Genomic DNA, 19780 nt, shown 5'->3' on the forward strand with positions numbered 1-19780 from the left:
TTGACGTAAATAAAGAAATGAAATAAATCTTAATTCAAGATCAAACATCTATAGTTATAAATTATTTACGATACGACAAAGTGATTAGCCTAATTCTTTTAACGTTATAAACTATCATAATATTTTGTTATTGTCTTTACAGTTATGCATCATTTGTTTGTTTTACTGTTTTGCATAAGTAGGACAATTGGGGTCTTGGACCAGTAGTAAAATAAATATGAATATATTTGTATATATATATACATATATATAGCATAAGTCATCTTAATATACCTGTGTTGGTCGTTGTTTGTTAAGGCACTCTCTCTTCCAATTTAGCATATTAGTTTAAACATATTTATTTATAGTGGATTGGGAAACAAGTTATTGCAACTTATATTAATCCCTTTCCACTTTGCGGGTGCTAGTGCTGCTTTGTAGCGGCATTAGCCTTCTCCTTTTCGAAATCAAAGTCTTTTACGTGCAAGAGATATGGCTCTCTCTTTACACGGGGTCAGCCATTTGTCGTGCTCTTCTGACGAACCACCATCGTTTCTCAAGACCAAATGGTGGCAAGGAAGAGCCGAAAATTCAGTCCCTGAAACTTTCGCCACGGAACGCGGACCGAATGAGGAACCTTTGTGTTATTAGTCCGATGCGGTAATCACTATACCACGGCTCTCTTGTTTGATATTAAGCATATTGCATAGCGTTTTATTAGAGTGTAAATTTATAAAAGGATGCGAATCACACTTACAGCAGATCTATATCCATACAGAGTTATCGAATATTTTGTGGAGGAGAACTTTTACAATCGGAAGTAATCTCCTTACAAATACAAGGTTTAAACATTTGTACGCCAGACACGCATTTTATCTCCAAAAGACTCATCAGTGACGCTCGAAAAAAAAACCAGTTAAAAAGGCTAAACAAATTAAATTGTTTCATTATACTTTCCTTTATTAAAGTTTCCAGAAATTTACTTTGGGCCATATAAGCACAATCGCTTCTTTTTGCGAAGATGCTTCTTACACTAGTTATTACACTTTGTTGTATATGAAATATACTTTGTAAAACAACCCCTGATTTTAGAGAGTAAGATTAGACGATACGATTTCTATAATATGCGGATTTGCTTTTATGTATTAGCAAAAAGGAAAAGGCATTGTTTTTGTATCATTGTTATCATTGTGTATGATACCGTTGTTTCTGATTTTCATTGTATGTTCTATGTAACTTTCAGGTCTCAAGTAAAAAGTATGGCCTTGCACGAACACTCCCAAAATATAGGTACCGGGCAAATACAAAGGAGTTAAAACAGGGATATAGTAGGATTATTTTAGAAGTTAATCACATTTAATGATTGAATATTATACATATTAAACAATTCCTGGTATATCTTCATGATTTATTACTATTCTGCAAATTTACCATATGGAGTTACTGAAAACGTACGTTAAAATCACATTATTACATATGTTGCAAAAAGGTTCAAATGTCAGAAGTTACACCAGTGTATTTATCATAGAACTTATTAAATATATGAATTTAATCAATCACTTTTACCAAGATTATCGTTTTGATTATAAGGGTCCAATTTTCCGTTATAAAACATTACAAGAATTTGAAAACACCAGAAAACTTTACATCATGTACCGTTTAATTGACAAGCAAACTTTTCTCAGTCTCTCGTTTTCAAATATTACCAATCATCAATTTAATAATTTTAATAAATTAACCACTTATTTTTCAAACTGTTTTGTATTTTTCGTGCAGTTGCAGCAATAAATTTGAAGTCGAATAAATGAACTCTCGTTTGCCCTTCAGACAGAATACACAACAGATTAGAACACCATAATAATATGACAAAAATATGATCAGCCTTAAATTTCAAATGTTAATCTATGATAATAACATTTAATGATATAATTTGAGCAATTTGATTTTTGCGATATGCTGTGTGTGTCAACTCTTCCATGTAAAACAGGGGGTCAATTAGCCTAAAGCGCAAGTAAGAGAGAGTATATCTACACATAATAGTGCAATAAGAGGCCAGAGATAAGAATGACCTGTCCCAGGGGCACGTAGAAGACATTCATTAAGAAATACGGATTATTGGACAATAGATAAAAATATAATTGATGACCAATAGTTGTGGATATATTTAGGGGATAAACGAGTCCACAGCACAAACACTTGTTGGTATTGTAAGCAAGCAGTTGGTGGTCATTATCTGAACTAGATTTAACTATTTCCACAATTTGTGTATTTTGGAAAGATAAGAGGGACCGTTGATTAGTTGATTTGTTAAGGTTTAAATCGTCACCGTCTACTCAATTTAACAAAGAAGGAACAGATCGTATCGATTTTACGCTGTTCGTATTGTTTCGTTGATTTTGAATGTAGTAACAGCTTGGTAAAAACTTTGGAAAAGATTTATAAAAGTTGCGTGCGCAAGGAAGGCGGTATTTTTATATTCGACAACACGTTGCGAACATAACCACCAATAACATTGCCTTCGGATAAAAAGACCGTATACGTCGCACATGGTTGACTCAAGAAAGAAAACACACGGCGATTAATATACACAGGTGAACTGTTTGTGAAGTGACTATTTTTAAGTGGGAACATGGCCACTTCACATCTTCTTATTTTTTTCTGTGCCACCGCTGGAAAAAACGGTGAAGAATTAGGAAATGATGAAGAACAGATAGTCTTGTTTGTTTACCTTCTATATGATGTCAGTAATTGCAAGGTAAGTTTTTAGTTCAGGTAAAACTATTTCCCGCACTTCTCAGGTATTCTTCTTATACCCATCCGGTTATCGTTGAGTGATAAACACCACACAATTATGTGTATATAATTGACATGATTTATAAAATCTTTTTTTTTAATTTCAAACATATCATGTCTTTGTAAATTTATTAAACTTTTAAATTAAGTCTTTTTCTTAGGTGTGATTTTGTCTGTATTGAATGAAAAGAAAACTCCACGTGGGCTATCTATTGATCAAGTAAACATCAAGAGATTTAATTTTATTGTGATCCTTCAAAATCTGCTACCGATTCAAATTAGACCATTTCCGGATTTTTGTATTAATGAAATTGACCCAAAATGATTGAAATGGACAATTATACGTTTTATTTTATAAAAGGTGGCGCAACTGCATATTGTATGACGTGTACAAATCAAATATAGGTGAAAATATTGGAATACATTAAAAAGTGAAAAAAAGTTATTTGCACAATTTGATAAAAAGAGTTGTGGGTTGTTTGCAATTTTGTTTATAAAGTCAAAATATTTTGTGTAAAAAATGGTTTGTAATTGAACTGATTTTACAGGTTATTGCTGTCCAACAACATTATGTAAAACCTCAACCAAATGAATTATCAGAAACTGTTCTAACAGAAGATTGTAAATTGGAAACGGGTCTCAATGAAGAAGTAATTAAAAATGCACAACCTCTTGAAGTCGTCTTGGACGAGGTGAGAAAAAAAATATTATTTATTATTTACATACTACTTAATCTTATTTACAAGCTAGCCGCACGAGCTAAATTTGTAGAGAACAATTATTTACTTATTGATATTATAATATTGATGTGGATTATGATTTTTCTGTCCCCTTTATTGAGTTTTACATATATATAGAGAAAGATATTATCAATTTGAAATGGATTGTGAAATAGAAATCCAATGCCACCAACAATCTGTTGCACCGCTTGATATTGATTTTGGATAAATTTATTACTTTTGTATACGGCTATACAAAGCAACAGATGGAAAACTTTTATTAATTACGACAACTTATGAACAAAAATATCAGTAAAACCGAGAATTTGACGTATAAACTCGAGTTGTTAGAGAGGTCTTATAACAATATTGTATTAGTAGTCTTGAGTTATGACAATTTTTTCTCTTACCTGAATGATATAAAACTCAATTGAACTACATGATGACTTCACGTATTTGTTTATTTTTTTAAGTATGCTATTTAAGGTTTGGCCAACTTGCAAATTGCTCGGATTAAAATAATCACCAATTCTTCAAATTATCTTGAAAAAGACACCGTTTGAATGTTATCGTTTGAAAATACACCAGTCGTTTTCCCAAGACGAGATTATTTATCCTTACACCTGCCAAATTCGCTATTACACAAGCCATGACCCTATGTGAATTAGTCCATCGGGTCGTACTCTTAACATATTATCTTAAAACTGCGTTCAAGATTGTGAAATATGTTCGTTTTAAATGTACAAGACGATTGCAGTTTTTAATATTCATTTCAAGTCTGAGTTTATTGAACTAAATTTAATTTTGAGGTATATATATCGAGATATTATCTGGTAATAATGATTTTTGCGCACCACTAGGCCCAATAATTGTCGAAAACACTCTGCCTTCAAATATTTACATTTTAAATTTTTCCCTTCTGTTTTCTGAACCTTGAAATCTACACTTATCAAAATCAAGACAATTTACAATCACATTTTCGTGTTTATACTATGAGAAAATGTAAGATTTGACAGAGAACCGACTAGCTTTCAATGGATAACCGATCGACAGGTCTTTTAAATATGTAGTACAAAGTTATTTAATCATTGTATACCGAAACAAAGTGATACAAGTCAACTAACCGACACCTTGTAATTATCTTGACAAATGTAATAGTTTTATACGGCCTGTTTTATATCGTCTATTTTCGCTACAAAATCTTTCACATTCTGAGGAGTTTATTTAACTTTTGAGAGTAAATTGTCACACACACACACACATGTAAAAATGTAAACAACAGGACCACCGACAGGACTTAGAATTGATTTTCCAAATTTTTACTTTTTTCTTTATTTTTGCTTGATAATCTTTTGAGGAAGACCTCTCCGAATGTCCGAACCTCATCTCCATCACAAAACACCCTTATTGTGTTGTATTTAGAACGAAAAACTTGAATTTTATTTTTAAAAATCATCTTTCTTATTTTTCAGTTCGAGCGATTCTTGTCAGCCAAAGGTGTTCATCCCGAAAATGGCGGGAAATCATTTTGTTTATTAACAGATGGACAATCCCATTTAAGACAATGTTTACACCCAGAAACATGTACAAAGAACTACAGTTTACCAAGTTACTTTTCAAAATTCTATGATTTACGGAATGAATTCAAGAAATATTACAAAACAGATAATATACAGAACATTAAATCGATGTTAGATTGTATCCTTTTTACCTCACATTTGTATGGGTAATGTGTATGTATATGTATAGAGAGATTTGGAAGAAGAGGGGTATGTAATTAGCTAATTTGCTTAGTTTGAAAAGTGGTCTGATTATATTGCAAACAGGTTGGCTTTGGGTTGCTAAACGGTCAGTGGTAATTTAACATGCATTGATATTGAATTTGTTGAGCACGAAAATGTCATGTTATTGTGTTTTCTAAAAGAGAAGCATGCATACGTGTTAACTATCAGTTCTACATTGCATTCTAGTTTTTTTGTTACATGTCTATGTTTTAAACATCAACTGCATGTCACGAATGTCAACCTATTGATTTAAATGAACTACATGATCACGACCAGATGCTTTCAATCATGCCTTTTTCAAAACTTTGAAATTCACAACTTGAAGTTTTTGTAATCATATATAAACATTACATATGTGCGTAAATTTATTTGAAGTGCTGTTTGCTTAGGCGAGTGAACATATTAGCCCCTTTTAAATACCAGAAACGTCTCCAGAAGAAAGAAATTCTATAATTTTCTTTAAATATTTTCATACAAACTTAATTTATGTATTTAAGTGTTTTAAATTGACTAATATGATGACTAAATACTCATTCCTGTTTTGCACTGGAGGACATCCATTAATCCTACTAAAGTAGATGTAATACTACATATACATTTATCAATTATCTTGTGGTTATTTTATGTAACACGTTAATATTTTATATATATTATAATGTCCTCCCCCTTCTCGTCGAAGAAATATTGCTGACACAGACAGATGGATCTTGGACTTTCGAAAAGGGGGAACCAGATGTGTATACTGACAATAAGTTGTTGGGGAAGTAACATATTAGAAGAAAATAATTGAAAGTACAAAAGGTCTGCCAAAAAACTGGACCACAATAAGGTTTTGCACCCCCTCCCTTTTTGATATGGCCGGTTAAATCTTTCTGGAATAACTTTAGTTTTCGTATGCAATATCAACATTGGGGAAAGTTTAAAATTAAATAATTGACAAAATGACGAACTTTCTTAAATATCTTGATAGATGTTTATAAGTTGTAAACACGTCCCTCCACACCAAATCAGGATTGTTAATTAGAGAAAAGGGTGAAGGTCTTTAAAGGTCAAATTTATCATTATTTGACATTTTTTCTCCACAAGGGGGTACGGGTTGAATATCATGCCCCTAGATCTAATATAATTATAAAATTATACCATATTCTAACGGGGGTTATTAAAAACTTGATTTATAAACAAACCATCAATGTCTGTGGACGTGTTTCTACTACCAGGCGATGTATAGAATTTTATCTACCATCACAAAAGCTTTCACCCAGTCTATTCCGGGTAGCTGTTTGATTAAATTGTTTGTAATTGTATCATTAATGTACCCGACGATAGACTATTTTTGTAAATTATCTAAATATTGGGTAAACCAAAGATAACGATAAACGTAAAGTGGTCATATTAAAAGGCTAGCTCATAGTGTATTCATTGATATAAAAGAACTTTACCATAAATAACATAAGAAAGCTTTTAAGACCTCGATATACATGTATATATCTGAGTTTAAAAAAACAATATCCCGGATAACCAACTAAATATTTTGAATGTGCATTCAAATGACTTAAAATAGGTTGTACGGGTAGAATATAAACATTTGAAAGCCTCAAATTGTGTAGGACTCTAAGGAACCATCAATCAATCTCAAATTGTCAGCTTAGACACTGGAATAAAATTTCTACGATTTTGGAAATGAACTGTATAAGCAGGTTTATAGTTTGTAGTATAAAGACAAAAACAAGTTAAGTCTAGCAATAAAGACATATACATGACTTGGTATGGTGATTTATGATGTAAATGAAATATTAAGACCCTAGGGCTGTTGTCAGATAGACTCGACTGTCATAGATCTAAAGCCTAAAGCTATTCCATAATATTCATAACCTGTCCTACTTTTCACTAGATCATCATGTATTTATGTGGTTCTTCATGCTTTGTAAAAGAGGAAAAGTAAATTTAATATTGTAATGTCCCCTATGGCCTTTTAATATACATTTTAAAAAGAATATTTTTAAGATGAGTAACTTGTCCGACGTCAGGTCCCTTTGTTTTAAGTTGTATTTATAGTTGCTCAGTTTATACATGTTAAAACAAATTTATTTTAAAATGAAAAACGGTTAAGATATTGCTTTCTGGAGATTCAAAAACAAAAGATTTGGACCTTGTTTATTGAAAGTGAATAACCTTTGCCTTTTTTAAAAAGAACAATACTATACCCAGATGTATTGTTCAACTTTTATCTTCAATTTCATCAAATCTATTGCGTTCCTAATTTGTATTGTTATTGACCACCTTTAGTGAAATTAGCGTGACTTAGGTTGATTTTTAAAGATATTACATACAAAAACTTTGATTAGACTAAAACTTATGAAAGGAATTTTGACTTGGTGGCAAAGATCGTTTATTTTCAAACTTTCTCCTTCATTTGTGATCATTTTTCGTCTTTCAATTGTGATTTTTTGAGTCAAAAGAAAAGAAAACACTATACCATGCTATTGTTCTGATAGTCTTTAAACAAAAGTTTATATTTAGTCTCTAAACAAAAGGTTGTGTTACACGATCAATTAGATAACAGGTCTTCTTTAAATTCTTTTGAAGAGAAAAGAATGTCTTTTTATTGCTAAAATAAAAGAGTATGAATACTGACAAATAACTTCGAGTTGTCAAAATAAATAATGAGCAAACTTCTCTTGTATGGATCAGATCAATGAACACAAGATAAACGAGGACATAATTAGTTTTTCGTCCTCCGTTTACCACAGAAAAGTAAACCTTCACCTATATTTTTTTTAATTTATCAGTAATTTATTTGTTCATCATTTGCTCCTACTGATTTTCTCTACAGATTACCCAACCGACAAGGGAGGGGCAGTAAATGAACCATAATTGAATTAAAATTCTATAAAATTGATACACAAAGCATACAGTCGGCATATAAATACATTTTGATTAAATTTCACGCTTCGGTAATATTTTACTTTATTTTTACAGGCCCCACAGCTGATCAACTACATCGTTTATAAAAACTGAAATTTCTTAATTCTTTAAATAAATATTTATGTATATTTTGTATTGTTTAGTGGATAAATTTTCGTTTTGTCCAATTGTAATCTTCTTAATGCCTTAAACCCCTTAAAATTCCTTATCAGAAGCTAGTCACACGTTTATCAATTGTTTGAACTGTCATAACTCAACTGTTTCAAATGTTTGAGAAAATTTATATAAAGGTTATGTTGATTAAAAGTTTGGTATGTAATACCTATGATAGATCGAACTCCTTTTACTTAATTAGGTTTGTTTATATATTCGTTTACTTGTTTTCGGTCACATTCCGATCCCCTTAAAGTGATATTGAGATATCAATCAAATGACAATTCCAAGGCTGTTGAAGTCAATACATTAGCTTCCTACATGTATGTTCTAGTCCCATGGCTGTTGGATACATCCGTGTACTGGTTCCCAGTATAAGAACACAGTCACCTTGTCCTTCAGAGTTTAGTTGCTGATCCAGAAATTTTCACAAGTGGGGACCCACCGACTGCACCTCTAAATCCGCCTCTACCTCCCCCTATAAAAATGTGCAACTATGTCTAGTCATTTAACTTACTGACTTTTCTAGTGAGTGATCGTACTCGTAGTTTTTTCCCTAACTTTTTACACATGAAAGCATCTACCATATTAAAAATTCTTTTCAATTCATACTTTCGATTTCACGCTTCATATTTAATTGAGATGTGAAAATGTTTCATACTTTAATGGAACGCCCAACAACCAAGTAAACATTATAATTTCGTTCGTCTTATACTGCAATATACACATTTCCTTAACCATGTTCCCAGATTTAGGCTTACAAGAAGATCATTCTGTAGAATATGGTGTCCGACAGTGCCAAGAAATGGCTAATATTATGCATCGACTTATAAACGACGGTAAGTTATAAAACCATTTCTATAACAAGCTGTTTTAAAATTGATTATGATGTAGTTATATTAATGGAAACTGTATTTATCATAATATATTTACATTTTGATTAGGTAACATTGCACATCGTTTTAAGAAGGAAGTGCTTATATATAACCATTAAACTTGTACGATTACAGAAGAGCAATTTGATAATTATATTAAGAGATGAACAATTATGATTGCCGTTTATAGCTGACTATGCTATATGGGCTTTGCTTATTGTTGAAGGGCGTACGATGACCTATAGTTATTAATTTCTGTGTCATTTTAGTGTCTGGTTGAGAGTTGCCTCATTGGCAATCATACCACATCTTCTTTTTTTATCAGCTAGACCGTACGATATTACTTTGTTTAAGAATTAAGCTTAGTACATTGCAGTCTATGCACATATTAACACTAGTTACCATTCAAGCTCATTCATGTTCTTTTTTGTCAGCATTTTTGTTTTGTTTGTGAAGATGGATTGATAGAAAATTATTTGTTTAGTAACAACTTCTTTTATAAAGACTTCTATACCACGTCTTGTTCAGATATATATCTTAAAGTGCTGAAATTTGTTCAAAAAGGTTGAAGTTATAAATTACTAAGTAATCTTTATGGATATATATTTCAGTCTTACATTGGTCATCGAATTATTTCTGTTCTTTGGGTCGTGAAGACCAGATATATACCTTTATTTTATCACCAAATCAACACTTTATTGTTTATCCTTGTCGCATCTCGTTTACACAATGAAGTGTTGACGTGAGGTGTTTTTGTTGATTTATTTCTTTGTACATAATTATTTTGATGTTGACACAAAACAAATGCTTTTCTCAGGGATTATAAGACTTTATCTTCTTACCTACAAGATTAATGTGATAATAATTATTTAAAATTTGTGATGTGTAAATCTATTAAATTACAAGTTTCATGTCCTACAAATATTTGTCTTTTCTTAATTGCAATTTTTCTTACAGGCCATGTGTTCAATAGTCCAGAAGTTGTCAATGAGAGATTAGAACCAGGGATCTGGTATGTGGACATTTTTTTAAGGGTGTTGCAAATTCGGTCAATCATGCTTGAAAAATAAACACACTTAGAAACTATAGAAAATGATATCAGTATAGTGTATGAAAGGCGTGCACACTTCCACTTTGTACTCGAAAATGTTATAATTGTATGATCTTGTATAGCCCATTGTTTTCTAAATAAGTTTCAGTTCGCCCTATTCTGTTTTTAATACTGTGTCATTTGATGGTTTAAATTTTGTGGACAATTTGCATATAATAATAATTATAATATGTTGCGTAGGATGAGAGTTGAATGAAAAGATGTTCGAATTTAACACTATTTTAAACTCATAAAACTCGAGAGTAAAATAATGTGTTGATAAAATTAGAATTAATTATAAATTCACAAATGAAAAATAATATTTATGCCATTCTTAACATATTTGCCATCTGTGTATTTGACTAAAGGATAAAATGCAAATATATCTACCGTAAAATATTTTTGATGGAATACATTAATGACAGATAAAAGAAAAATATGTTGCTCCGAGCTTTTACATATATGTAAATATGAAAAGCAAATCTCCGGATACCTACGATGTTAGGTTCAACAGAAACGGCTTTAAGCTTCCGGACAATTGTGGTCTGAATAGAAAGCTTCTTGTAAATACAAGATATTAAGTCTGTAGGTTTATTTACTAACGGACTCGGGGTAACAGATCGTCAAATAATTCAAACTTCCGATTCATTTTTGTTTAGGGCGGTCAATAAACGTTGGTGACATATTGAAAGTTTTAAGTCACCCCATTTTATTATCTTCAAAAGATCGAACATTTCATTTGAATTAATTAAACACGAAATGTCAAACTACACGGTAAAATGTTCATTTCATGTTTTTAATTAGAAATCTGTTACACAAACGTTCCGATTCGTAAAACCGATTTACACAACAACCATTATTTAAAACTAATAACGTATTTCCTGATTATTAGAAAATATTCTTTATGTTTTTAAAAGTAACGTTTTTTTTTCTTTTATATATATTCTTTTTGTGTAACATATCCTGTTTATGAGGCAGAACCTCTATTTTCTATATAAAGACCTAATTCATTACACATTCACATTTTCGACATCTTTTCAAGTATTTACCAGAAAATCCCAACCATAACTGCATTTCAAACAGCTTTACTTTGTTGTCAAAACCTCGTTTTCACAAATTGTTCATTTTTCGTTTACAGTAGCAAAAGTGACCTAGTAGATGACGAATCAGTAGTCCGTGCACGTGGGTTGCCATGGCAATCATCAGACCAAGATATTGCCAGATTTTTCAAAGGCCTAAATATTGCCAAGTAAGTATAGAAATTTGTAGTATTCCCCTAGTTAAGTTTATCCAGCAATAACATCCGTTTCAGCTTTTAAGTGTAATTACTATTAATCGACGTAAATGTCCGTCTGAGGTTAATCACATAATTCGTATTGAGTAGACATCCTGGTATTGAGACACTTCATAAGATTATCTTTGTTTCTTTCATACCCCCACAAACAACGGTTGTACATATTTCATTTACCAAAATGACCAGCATGGAGACTGACGCAAATAGGTAATATTTTATATTCTCCAGTCACAGGTATAAATGGTTCTCTAAGTTTTGTGCTCAATTTTAAGATTGTAGCTAATTTAACTGTGTGTTGAAATTTGTTTTTACTTTAGATCATTGCATTAATAAATTAAATGAGCATAACATGACATGCATGTGATACAATATTAAATTTTATTATACTGTGCGATGCATATGAATAAATTTCGCATAAATTTCACGGCCCAGTTCTGTTTTCGAGATGTAATCCTACTATCAAATTTGTTCTACTTGATCTGTATATAAAAAATACAATACATGTACATGTATGAATAATATGTAGAAATGCATGTACGTAATCAAATGGCAGAGTAAACATTTCTAAATCTTTGATTCATCGTTTACAGAGGAGGAGTTGCATTATGTCTGAGTCCCCAGGGACGGAGAAATGGCGAAGCACTGATAAGATTTGACGATGAAATGAACCGTGATCTTGCACTTAAGAGACATAAACATCACATAGGACAGAGATATATCGAAGTATACAAAGCTACCGGAAAGGACTTCGTCAACGTAGCTGGAGGTATGTCATCTGCTTTTCTTCACATAATACGTACTCCATATTTATATAATTTTATAGATATTTTGCTCCAAACGTTTATTCCAATCGTTTTACTTTAAGCATTTCGTTTTTAGTTTCTTCCAGTCTGTTGATTTGTTGAAAGTTTTTTTTTAATATGCAATCATGTATGAATTGAATTACCAAAAACACATTTAACAGTGCATGTTATAAAACGAAAGTAGAATGTTTTAATGTTACTGTTTACTAAAAAACAGAAATAACATATTTGTTCCTAAGCTTCTTATGCCTCTCTTTTCCATGGTTATTCTCTACAGCCAGATTATTAAGAATATGTATCCTTTTCTTATAGGCAGCAACACAGAAGCCCAAGCATTCCTGTCTCGTGGAGGCCAGATAATCGTACGCATGCGTGGATTACCATTCACAGCAACTGCCTCCCAGGTGGTAAGTAACTGTTTGGTGTTGGAGCTTTTTGCATGAATCTTAATTATTTCAGTTGGTCAGTCTTTCAAAAATTTGAAAATAAATATCTTGTGGTTTATCTTTAATATAAGCAAGACCATAGGAAGATATTGGCCATTGTCCATTTAAAGGCTTGTTAGACCTCAATGAAATGTCCAGTACAATAATTCGCTGGTCATAAATTATTTTTAAATCTAAGATGATATTGGAATACATATATTTAAAATACCATTTGGTCCTTATATCAGGATAGTCATGGATGACAGGTCAGGCACATTATGGATGCACTTTGACAATGACTTGTGTTTTTAGAACCAAAGAAAATCACATAAAATCAAACAGAGAACTTACATTTTGGTGTGGGTTTTGCAATGTAATGCAAAGATTGAAATTTGTTTTACAAAATAACTTAATGCGTTTTTCAGCTTTTGGTCCGTTAGCTTAAAATGCTATGAAAGGTAAGTTGATAAACAATAAACAAAACGTGTGGAGGAAGGTAACAGGAATAGTCAACGGTTAAACGTGTTTGGGGTCGCCATATTGGGAAAAATGGGTGACAGTGGTAAACCAATTGTATTGCAAGATTTAAAACGGTGCGGGGCAGTAGGTTGCAGGCTATTGTAACTATGGAAACTTCCACCTAGGTGTGGAGTTGGTTATAACCATTATAATATTTTGGGTGCCCAGGTAACGGATTATGTATGTTAAATAAATCCTTTTACATAATCTAAAAATCACGGACATCTCAATGGCATACAATTTTTTACTTTGTAAAGATTCTGTGATAAAGCAGTAGGAATTTTAGTATTAAAACATCTTTCCCTTTTCTAAGCAACCTTAATAACATATTGCTCCATTATTGTCATTTTAAAATTATTTAGTAATCGTAATACCATTCCTGGAGAATATACACTAGTTTATAGTGTGACACGATTTTCACCCAATCTAATGCATTTTATGGCACTTCTAATCAATTATAATCAAGCATGCTTTTACAGTTTGGTGTATCTCCCTTTAAACATGTTAAAATAACCCCCAAATGTTCTGTAGTTGATAACTCTTGACAATCAAAAGTAATGTTCAGAACAAACCCTACTTTAACATTTCTGTAGATCATGTTTGCTTTTTAAAACTTCTATTTCCGGTGAAAATTAAATCACGTGTGCATTGAGATGTCCGGTTAGGTCACTTGGTAAAGAAAGTCGCTTTTACTCTGCTGCATGTTGGTGTGATTTAAAAACATTGTCTTCAAACTTATTATGTACAAAGCTATTAGCTATTTTGTGTCTTTGCGCTTCCAGCTAGAGTTCTTTGCCAGAGAGCCACACGCATCCAATGTTCTAGACGGAGAGGAGGGTATACTGTTTGTCCACTACCCCGACGGAAGGTCCACTGGTGATGCCTTTGTCTTGTTTGATACGGAGGATGAATCGAACACAGCTTTAAAGAAACACAGGGAAATCATGGGAACTCGATATATTGAGTTGTTCAAGAGCACCGCAGCTGAAGTTCAACAGGTATTAAGAGTCACCATTTAAAAGGAATTTACCTTAAGTAAAATTGTGCATAAATGATTATGATAGGAAAGATATCAGCAGCAGACTTTCTGTTAATGATTGATACTAATGTATTGTGTGAAATATTAACCAGTTAGAATTATATAGTCATTGGTGCAGTGCATGAAACACTAACATTAAAAACATTCAACTTCTATGAAAATGTTTAGTACTTTTTGAGACTTTTTAATGGTTGTCGTAAACAGAAGATTGTATATTGTAATCTCAATTTTATAGGTGTTGAATAGGAGCATGGACCCACGAAACCCGGAGCCAGTTCTGGAAACACAATTACCTCCTTTAATAGCCCAGATTCCACCACCAAATTCGCTTCCATACATTCCTCAAAATATTATAACAAGCGGAACGAAGAAGGATTGCATCAGATTACGTAATCTCCCAAATACATCCCAAGTAACGGATTTATTGACGTTTCTTGGGGAGTTTTCACAGTTCATTGTATACCAGGGAGTGCACATGGTTTATACAGCACAGGTTGGTCTTTTTTTTCTCTTTTCATTCTTTATTTGTCCTGGTTCACATGCATAATTTGTATATTTATATCAACCTTTATTACTCATGTCAAATTATACTTTATGACTATGTAAAATAAATGTAGAATGTATAAAACAATTCAGTATTGGGATAACAATAATTTTCTTTTTCTTTTCTCCTTATCTTATGATGCACGTTTTCTGTATGTATTATATAGTCCATGCAAAGGTGCCCCAATAGACGTTACTGATTCCGACAGCTATTTACATATATTGGTTTGTTTGTAGGGTGAACCTTCGGGTGAAGCTTTCATTCAGATGGATTCCGAAGAGTCTGCCGCTTTGACAACCATTAACAGAAGTAAGCGAGCAATGGTACATGCAAACAAAAAGCGTGTTATAGAAGTTATTCAATGTTCTGGAGAAGATATGAATCTCGTTCTGACAAATGGTATACCAACTTTACCTCAACCTGCAGCTCATCTTCAACAGCTTTTAGCACAACATCGTCCAATGATATCACCAGGTAAGATAACTCTTTCTTTATTTCTTGTTTAAAAAATAAAAATATTTGTTTTTGTTATGGACATTCTACAATCTGTTTATATGTTAAGATGTGCCCACGTCAAAGCTCTATATATTTAAGTTTAATTAGTTGATGCAAACTAGGTGGCTCACTTCCGGTTTAAATTGTTAAATTTAGCATTGATTTCACTTGTACGTTTTTATTTCAGGGGCACCCACGTTAATACCACAGCCAGTTTCAACAATGATGCCATTTGCTCAGTTTCCACAGCCACTGCCTGCAGCTTTCCCAGGAGCCATGCCTGCCCAGGCGTTTCATCAACAACGACCAGCATTCTATCCACAGATTATATACTGGTACCCAAGCCCTCCAATTTCACCACAGACTTATCTTACTAATACAGGACCCGCAGTTATAGTCATGCGGGGACTGCCTTTTAATGCTACCGTTCAAGACATCTTGAACTTCTTCCAAGGTTTTCCAGAGGTACGTCTGCTTTCTGAAATTTATTTGCTGTTTAAAATTATGTGTTTACTTTTGGATGAAATTGTCTTGAATATTCAATCAAGCATACTTTTGGATGAAACTGTCTTGAATATTCATTCAAGCATACTTTTGGACAAAACTGTCCTAAATATTCAATCAAGCGTAAAACAAATTCGAACAATTTTTATAATTTGAAGACAAGTATTTTACAGAAACCTTTGGAGTACCTCATTAAAAGTGTAAAGTATACTGTGTGGTTTTGACTATACTTAGTGCACTTATATTTATATACACTTTGCTTTTTAGTCTATAGTTTGGTTTTAGTATTAATTTTATTACCTGCAACTAACCAGAATTGATAATCATTGCCGTTTTGCTTAGCAGTTATCTTGAAGAAATGACACCACATTCATCTTGTTTTATTGCATTTAATTTAATCTTATGGAGACAAATAAAACAAAAGTAATGCCAATTTATTTTATGCTGAAAAGTTCAATCAGAATTCAAATTTCTTTTCTATTGTTGTCATTTCTTCACCTATATCTTGGACACAAAATTAACATACTGATCCGGAAGTACTGGACATTCTTTCCAGTATTTTACTTGATCTATATTCATTAAAAATATCTAGCTAGACACTTGTTTTATATATTATATCTGATAGAATTCAATAAACTTTCTATATTCTACAAAAAACCCTCTCTGAAATATCATTCTGAAAGAGAAAGTGATTATTATTGCATCTTTTATTACACTAAAACTGCTATAAAAGGGGGAAATTATATCAAAATACTCCTACAACTGCTTAAATTAATTTAGCATGACTATTGAAGTATGAAGTCTTTCCATAATTTTTAAATCAAAAAAAGTCCATCTCCGAAATTCATTTTATTCTTAATACCCTGAAATGGTCACTTTGGTCAAATGCTGATAAGCATGCCATCTGCTAATAGGTTGCCTCTAAATTTTTCAAATCTGTTAATTGGAAAACCAAAATGGAGCAAATAAGAGCATTTATTTACCTACCAGCACAAATTCTTTTGCCTTTAAGAATTATGATTGTGTTTCTTTTATTACGATCTAGCAGCTGTCAAAAGCAGTTGCAAGTGGTTTTGAATCGAGTACCACAAACCAATAAAACTGGATTCCTTTCCAAAATGTACTTGAATGGGTAGATGGTCTATATTTTGGAAAGATATATATTTCAATCACATACTTCAATAATGCATACAAAAGTGAACAAAAATATGATTTTGGACACTGAATTGTTTAAATTTTAAACACCTGTCCAGTCAAAGGGATTAGAACGTCAGTTAGCAGTATGTTACTTTTGTATTCTATAGAGTAATCTTTTCTCACATTCCCATGAACTTCACAAACATTGTTTTTTTTTAAACCACTATGATATCTGTTGAGCAAAGCGGTCTTAGTTGTTTGTTAGTGTTTCTATCTTACTTTAATACATAAGTTCTGTATTTACCATCACATGAATTCATGAAATAACAATTAGTCGAACACATATCACTTCAGAATTATTAGTATTTAGATGATATCATACCTTATGAATTTTAAAATATATAAGACATCATTCAATTCATTAAAGTAATGCATAAAAAAAACAAAAACAATAATATATAGAAATGAGAAAAAAGAAAAAAGAAATGAGAAAATAGAAGAAAGAAATGAGACTTGAAATAGAATTAAGAAATAAGAAATAATTTATGTAATACTATCCAGTTTTAACTTTCATGCCTGTTTGAAACACTACATGTAATTTCGATTTGTAAGTTCTGTTATAAACGTCTTGTTTTCTGCTTTACAGGTAACACCCGAAGGTATACAGATTCAATACACACCAGATGGTAGATCGAGTGGTGATGTTCTTATAACCTTCATGAATAGATCGGAGGCTGAACGTGCAATAAATACACTTAACAAGCAAACTATAGGACAGTTTATCATCGACCTAATCATGGTGTAAACCCTCATGTTATTTATAAACATTCTACATTCCATAGTATAGACTTTCACGACATTTAAAGTTATTTTTTGTTTATGTATGAAATGTTATATATGATTCATTGTATGTGTTGCATATTTATTTTATTTCTGTTGAAATAGTTACTCATTTTAGTGCTAAGTAACATTTTCTTTCTAAAATTAGTCAAGAAAAGTACATGTATGTACAAGTATAATAGTTTCTTTTATTAATTTTTGATAGTAGAAGTTCAATAGTGTTCTATTTATAGAAATTGGAAATTCATTCTCTATATGCAGCACATACTACTTTTATGAGTCGTTATCTTGCCTGTCTCTCTTCTTTAGATCTGTTGTTTATGTATAAACTGCTTCTGGCCATTTGTTTATTATTGTTTAAATATATTTAGTGCAGAAAAACAATTTTAGATACGTAAAAGTATTCTTTTCAAGTATATATTCTTCAATCAAAAAGCAATACAGCTATTAGGCATCAAGTACAGTTAATAGTATATTTACAGTAAGCTTGCTTATATGCATTGCTTATGTTGAACATTATTTCGACAGAACATAATTTGTTAATTCAAAAATATTCTCGATTTTCGTAAATTTTGAATTTGAACATTTGATATCATTGACGAGTAGTCTTAGTGAATAGGTTGTGACAATATGGTAGTGCTTTTTGGAGTCATAAAATGGCCAGATGTATTTGTTTTTTTGTGTATATTTTATTTGTTTTATTGTTGATATTTTGTTGAGATTTTATTATGCATGCATATTAAGTGCCTTATTGCGATATTTAATGTCTTTCAATTGAGATCTGAGAGGTTTATGAAGCTCAAGTTCTTCAAACATATCATTCAACATTCCATGACGCGTACGCCAGGGTTGCCTACTTTAGTGTCATCTGTTAATTAATTGGTGTTGCAAAAATCTATATTTGATAATCAAACATTTACATGCGGCTAATTTGTAAATTATGCAAAGAAATTAATCAGATCTATTTATTTCATTAGTTAGTAGACATCCCGTAGCATCATCTTTGGAATTTACACTTCATTTTAAAACTGTTTTGATATGCAATCTCTTCATTTGAACCAGACTGTATGTGTTCATTTTAGCCCATGTATGTACCGAGTCTAGTCAAATTACATTTTACATATAAATTGTTAATGGGGAATACAGTGTATGCTTTTCTATTCTAAGTTTTATTATTACTGTTGGTTGAACAATCTTCAAATTAGAAATATTCTCGGAGAGAAAAATGATATATTTAATATGTCCGTAAAGAGAGTTGCCCATGACATTTATGAAAAGTTGATTTCGATTTTAATTATCATTTTGTTAGTCTTCAACTGATATTGTTTGTAATTTGCTAAATTATTGTTAAAAGTGCAATATAACTTTTATCGAATAACACATTTTCAACCCTAGAAGGGTATTTTGGTTTCATTCTGACTAACCATAATTCTTTGAAATTAATGTTATATAAGATTGTGTTTTTATTTTGTATGTAATATACATGATGTACCTCACTTGATTGTAATTACTTTGTACATTGCTCTACGCAAATGTTATTTGCATTGTATATACTATTGTATGCTAATGAATCATTCATTGCAATAAAAACATAATTTTGCATATTGGTGGTGGTGCGGTTTTTGGCATTATGGTGGCGGCTTGTGCTTGGTTCTTTTTGAGCATTGGAATAGTGGGCCATCACAAGAATCACATTTTTGATACTCAATTATATAACACTGTTTGATTGGACAAGAAGTCAACATATGGCATTCAGCTGTAGCACGCCTTAATGATTCGGCCAGTAGCTTTTTTTTAGGGAACGGGATATTTAACTATTTATTGTAGATATGGAAATATTTATTTAATTTATTTGTTTTATT

At 31.6% G+C, this 19780-nt stretch overlaps 1 protein-coding gene across 2 annotated transcripts; it reads left to right on the forward strand.

The window, feature by feature from the left end:
• The first annotated feature begins 2189 nt into the window (after nt 1-2189).
• LOC143079418 (RNA-binding protein fusilli-like) lies at nt 2190-19520 on the forward strand. Of its 2 annotated transcripts, none has more exons than XM_076254751.1 (13): nt 2190-2734; nt 3321-3464; nt 4964-5189; nt 9103-9192; nt 10186-10240; nt 11457-11567; nt 12203-12378; nt 12728-12822; nt 14142-14357; nt 14634-14891; nt 15179-15416; nt 15625-15902; nt 17725-19520. In XM_076254751.1, the coding sequence occupies exons 1-13, from the start codon at nt 2609-2611 to the stop codon at nt 17881-17883; spliced, it is 2172 nt and encodes a 723-aa protein (XP_076110866.1). In that variant the 5' UTR covers nt 2190-2608; the 3' UTR covers nt 17884-19520. The 2 variants fall into 2 exon arrangements, with proteins under 2 accessions (XP_076110866.1, XP_076110867.1); XM_076254752.1 differs by having other exon boundaries at nt 2195-2734; nt 15625-15772.
• The last annotated feature ends 260 nt before the right edge of the window (nt 19521-19780 follow it).

The sequence above is a fragment of the Mytilus galloprovincialis genome, chromosome 6, assembly GCF_965363235.1.
Source record: "Mytilus galloprovincialis chromosome 6, xbMytGall1.hap1.1, whole genome shotgun sequence".
Lineage (NCBI taxonomy): Eukaryota > Metazoa > Mollusca > Bivalvia > Mytilida > Mytilidae > Mytilus > Mytilus galloprovincialis.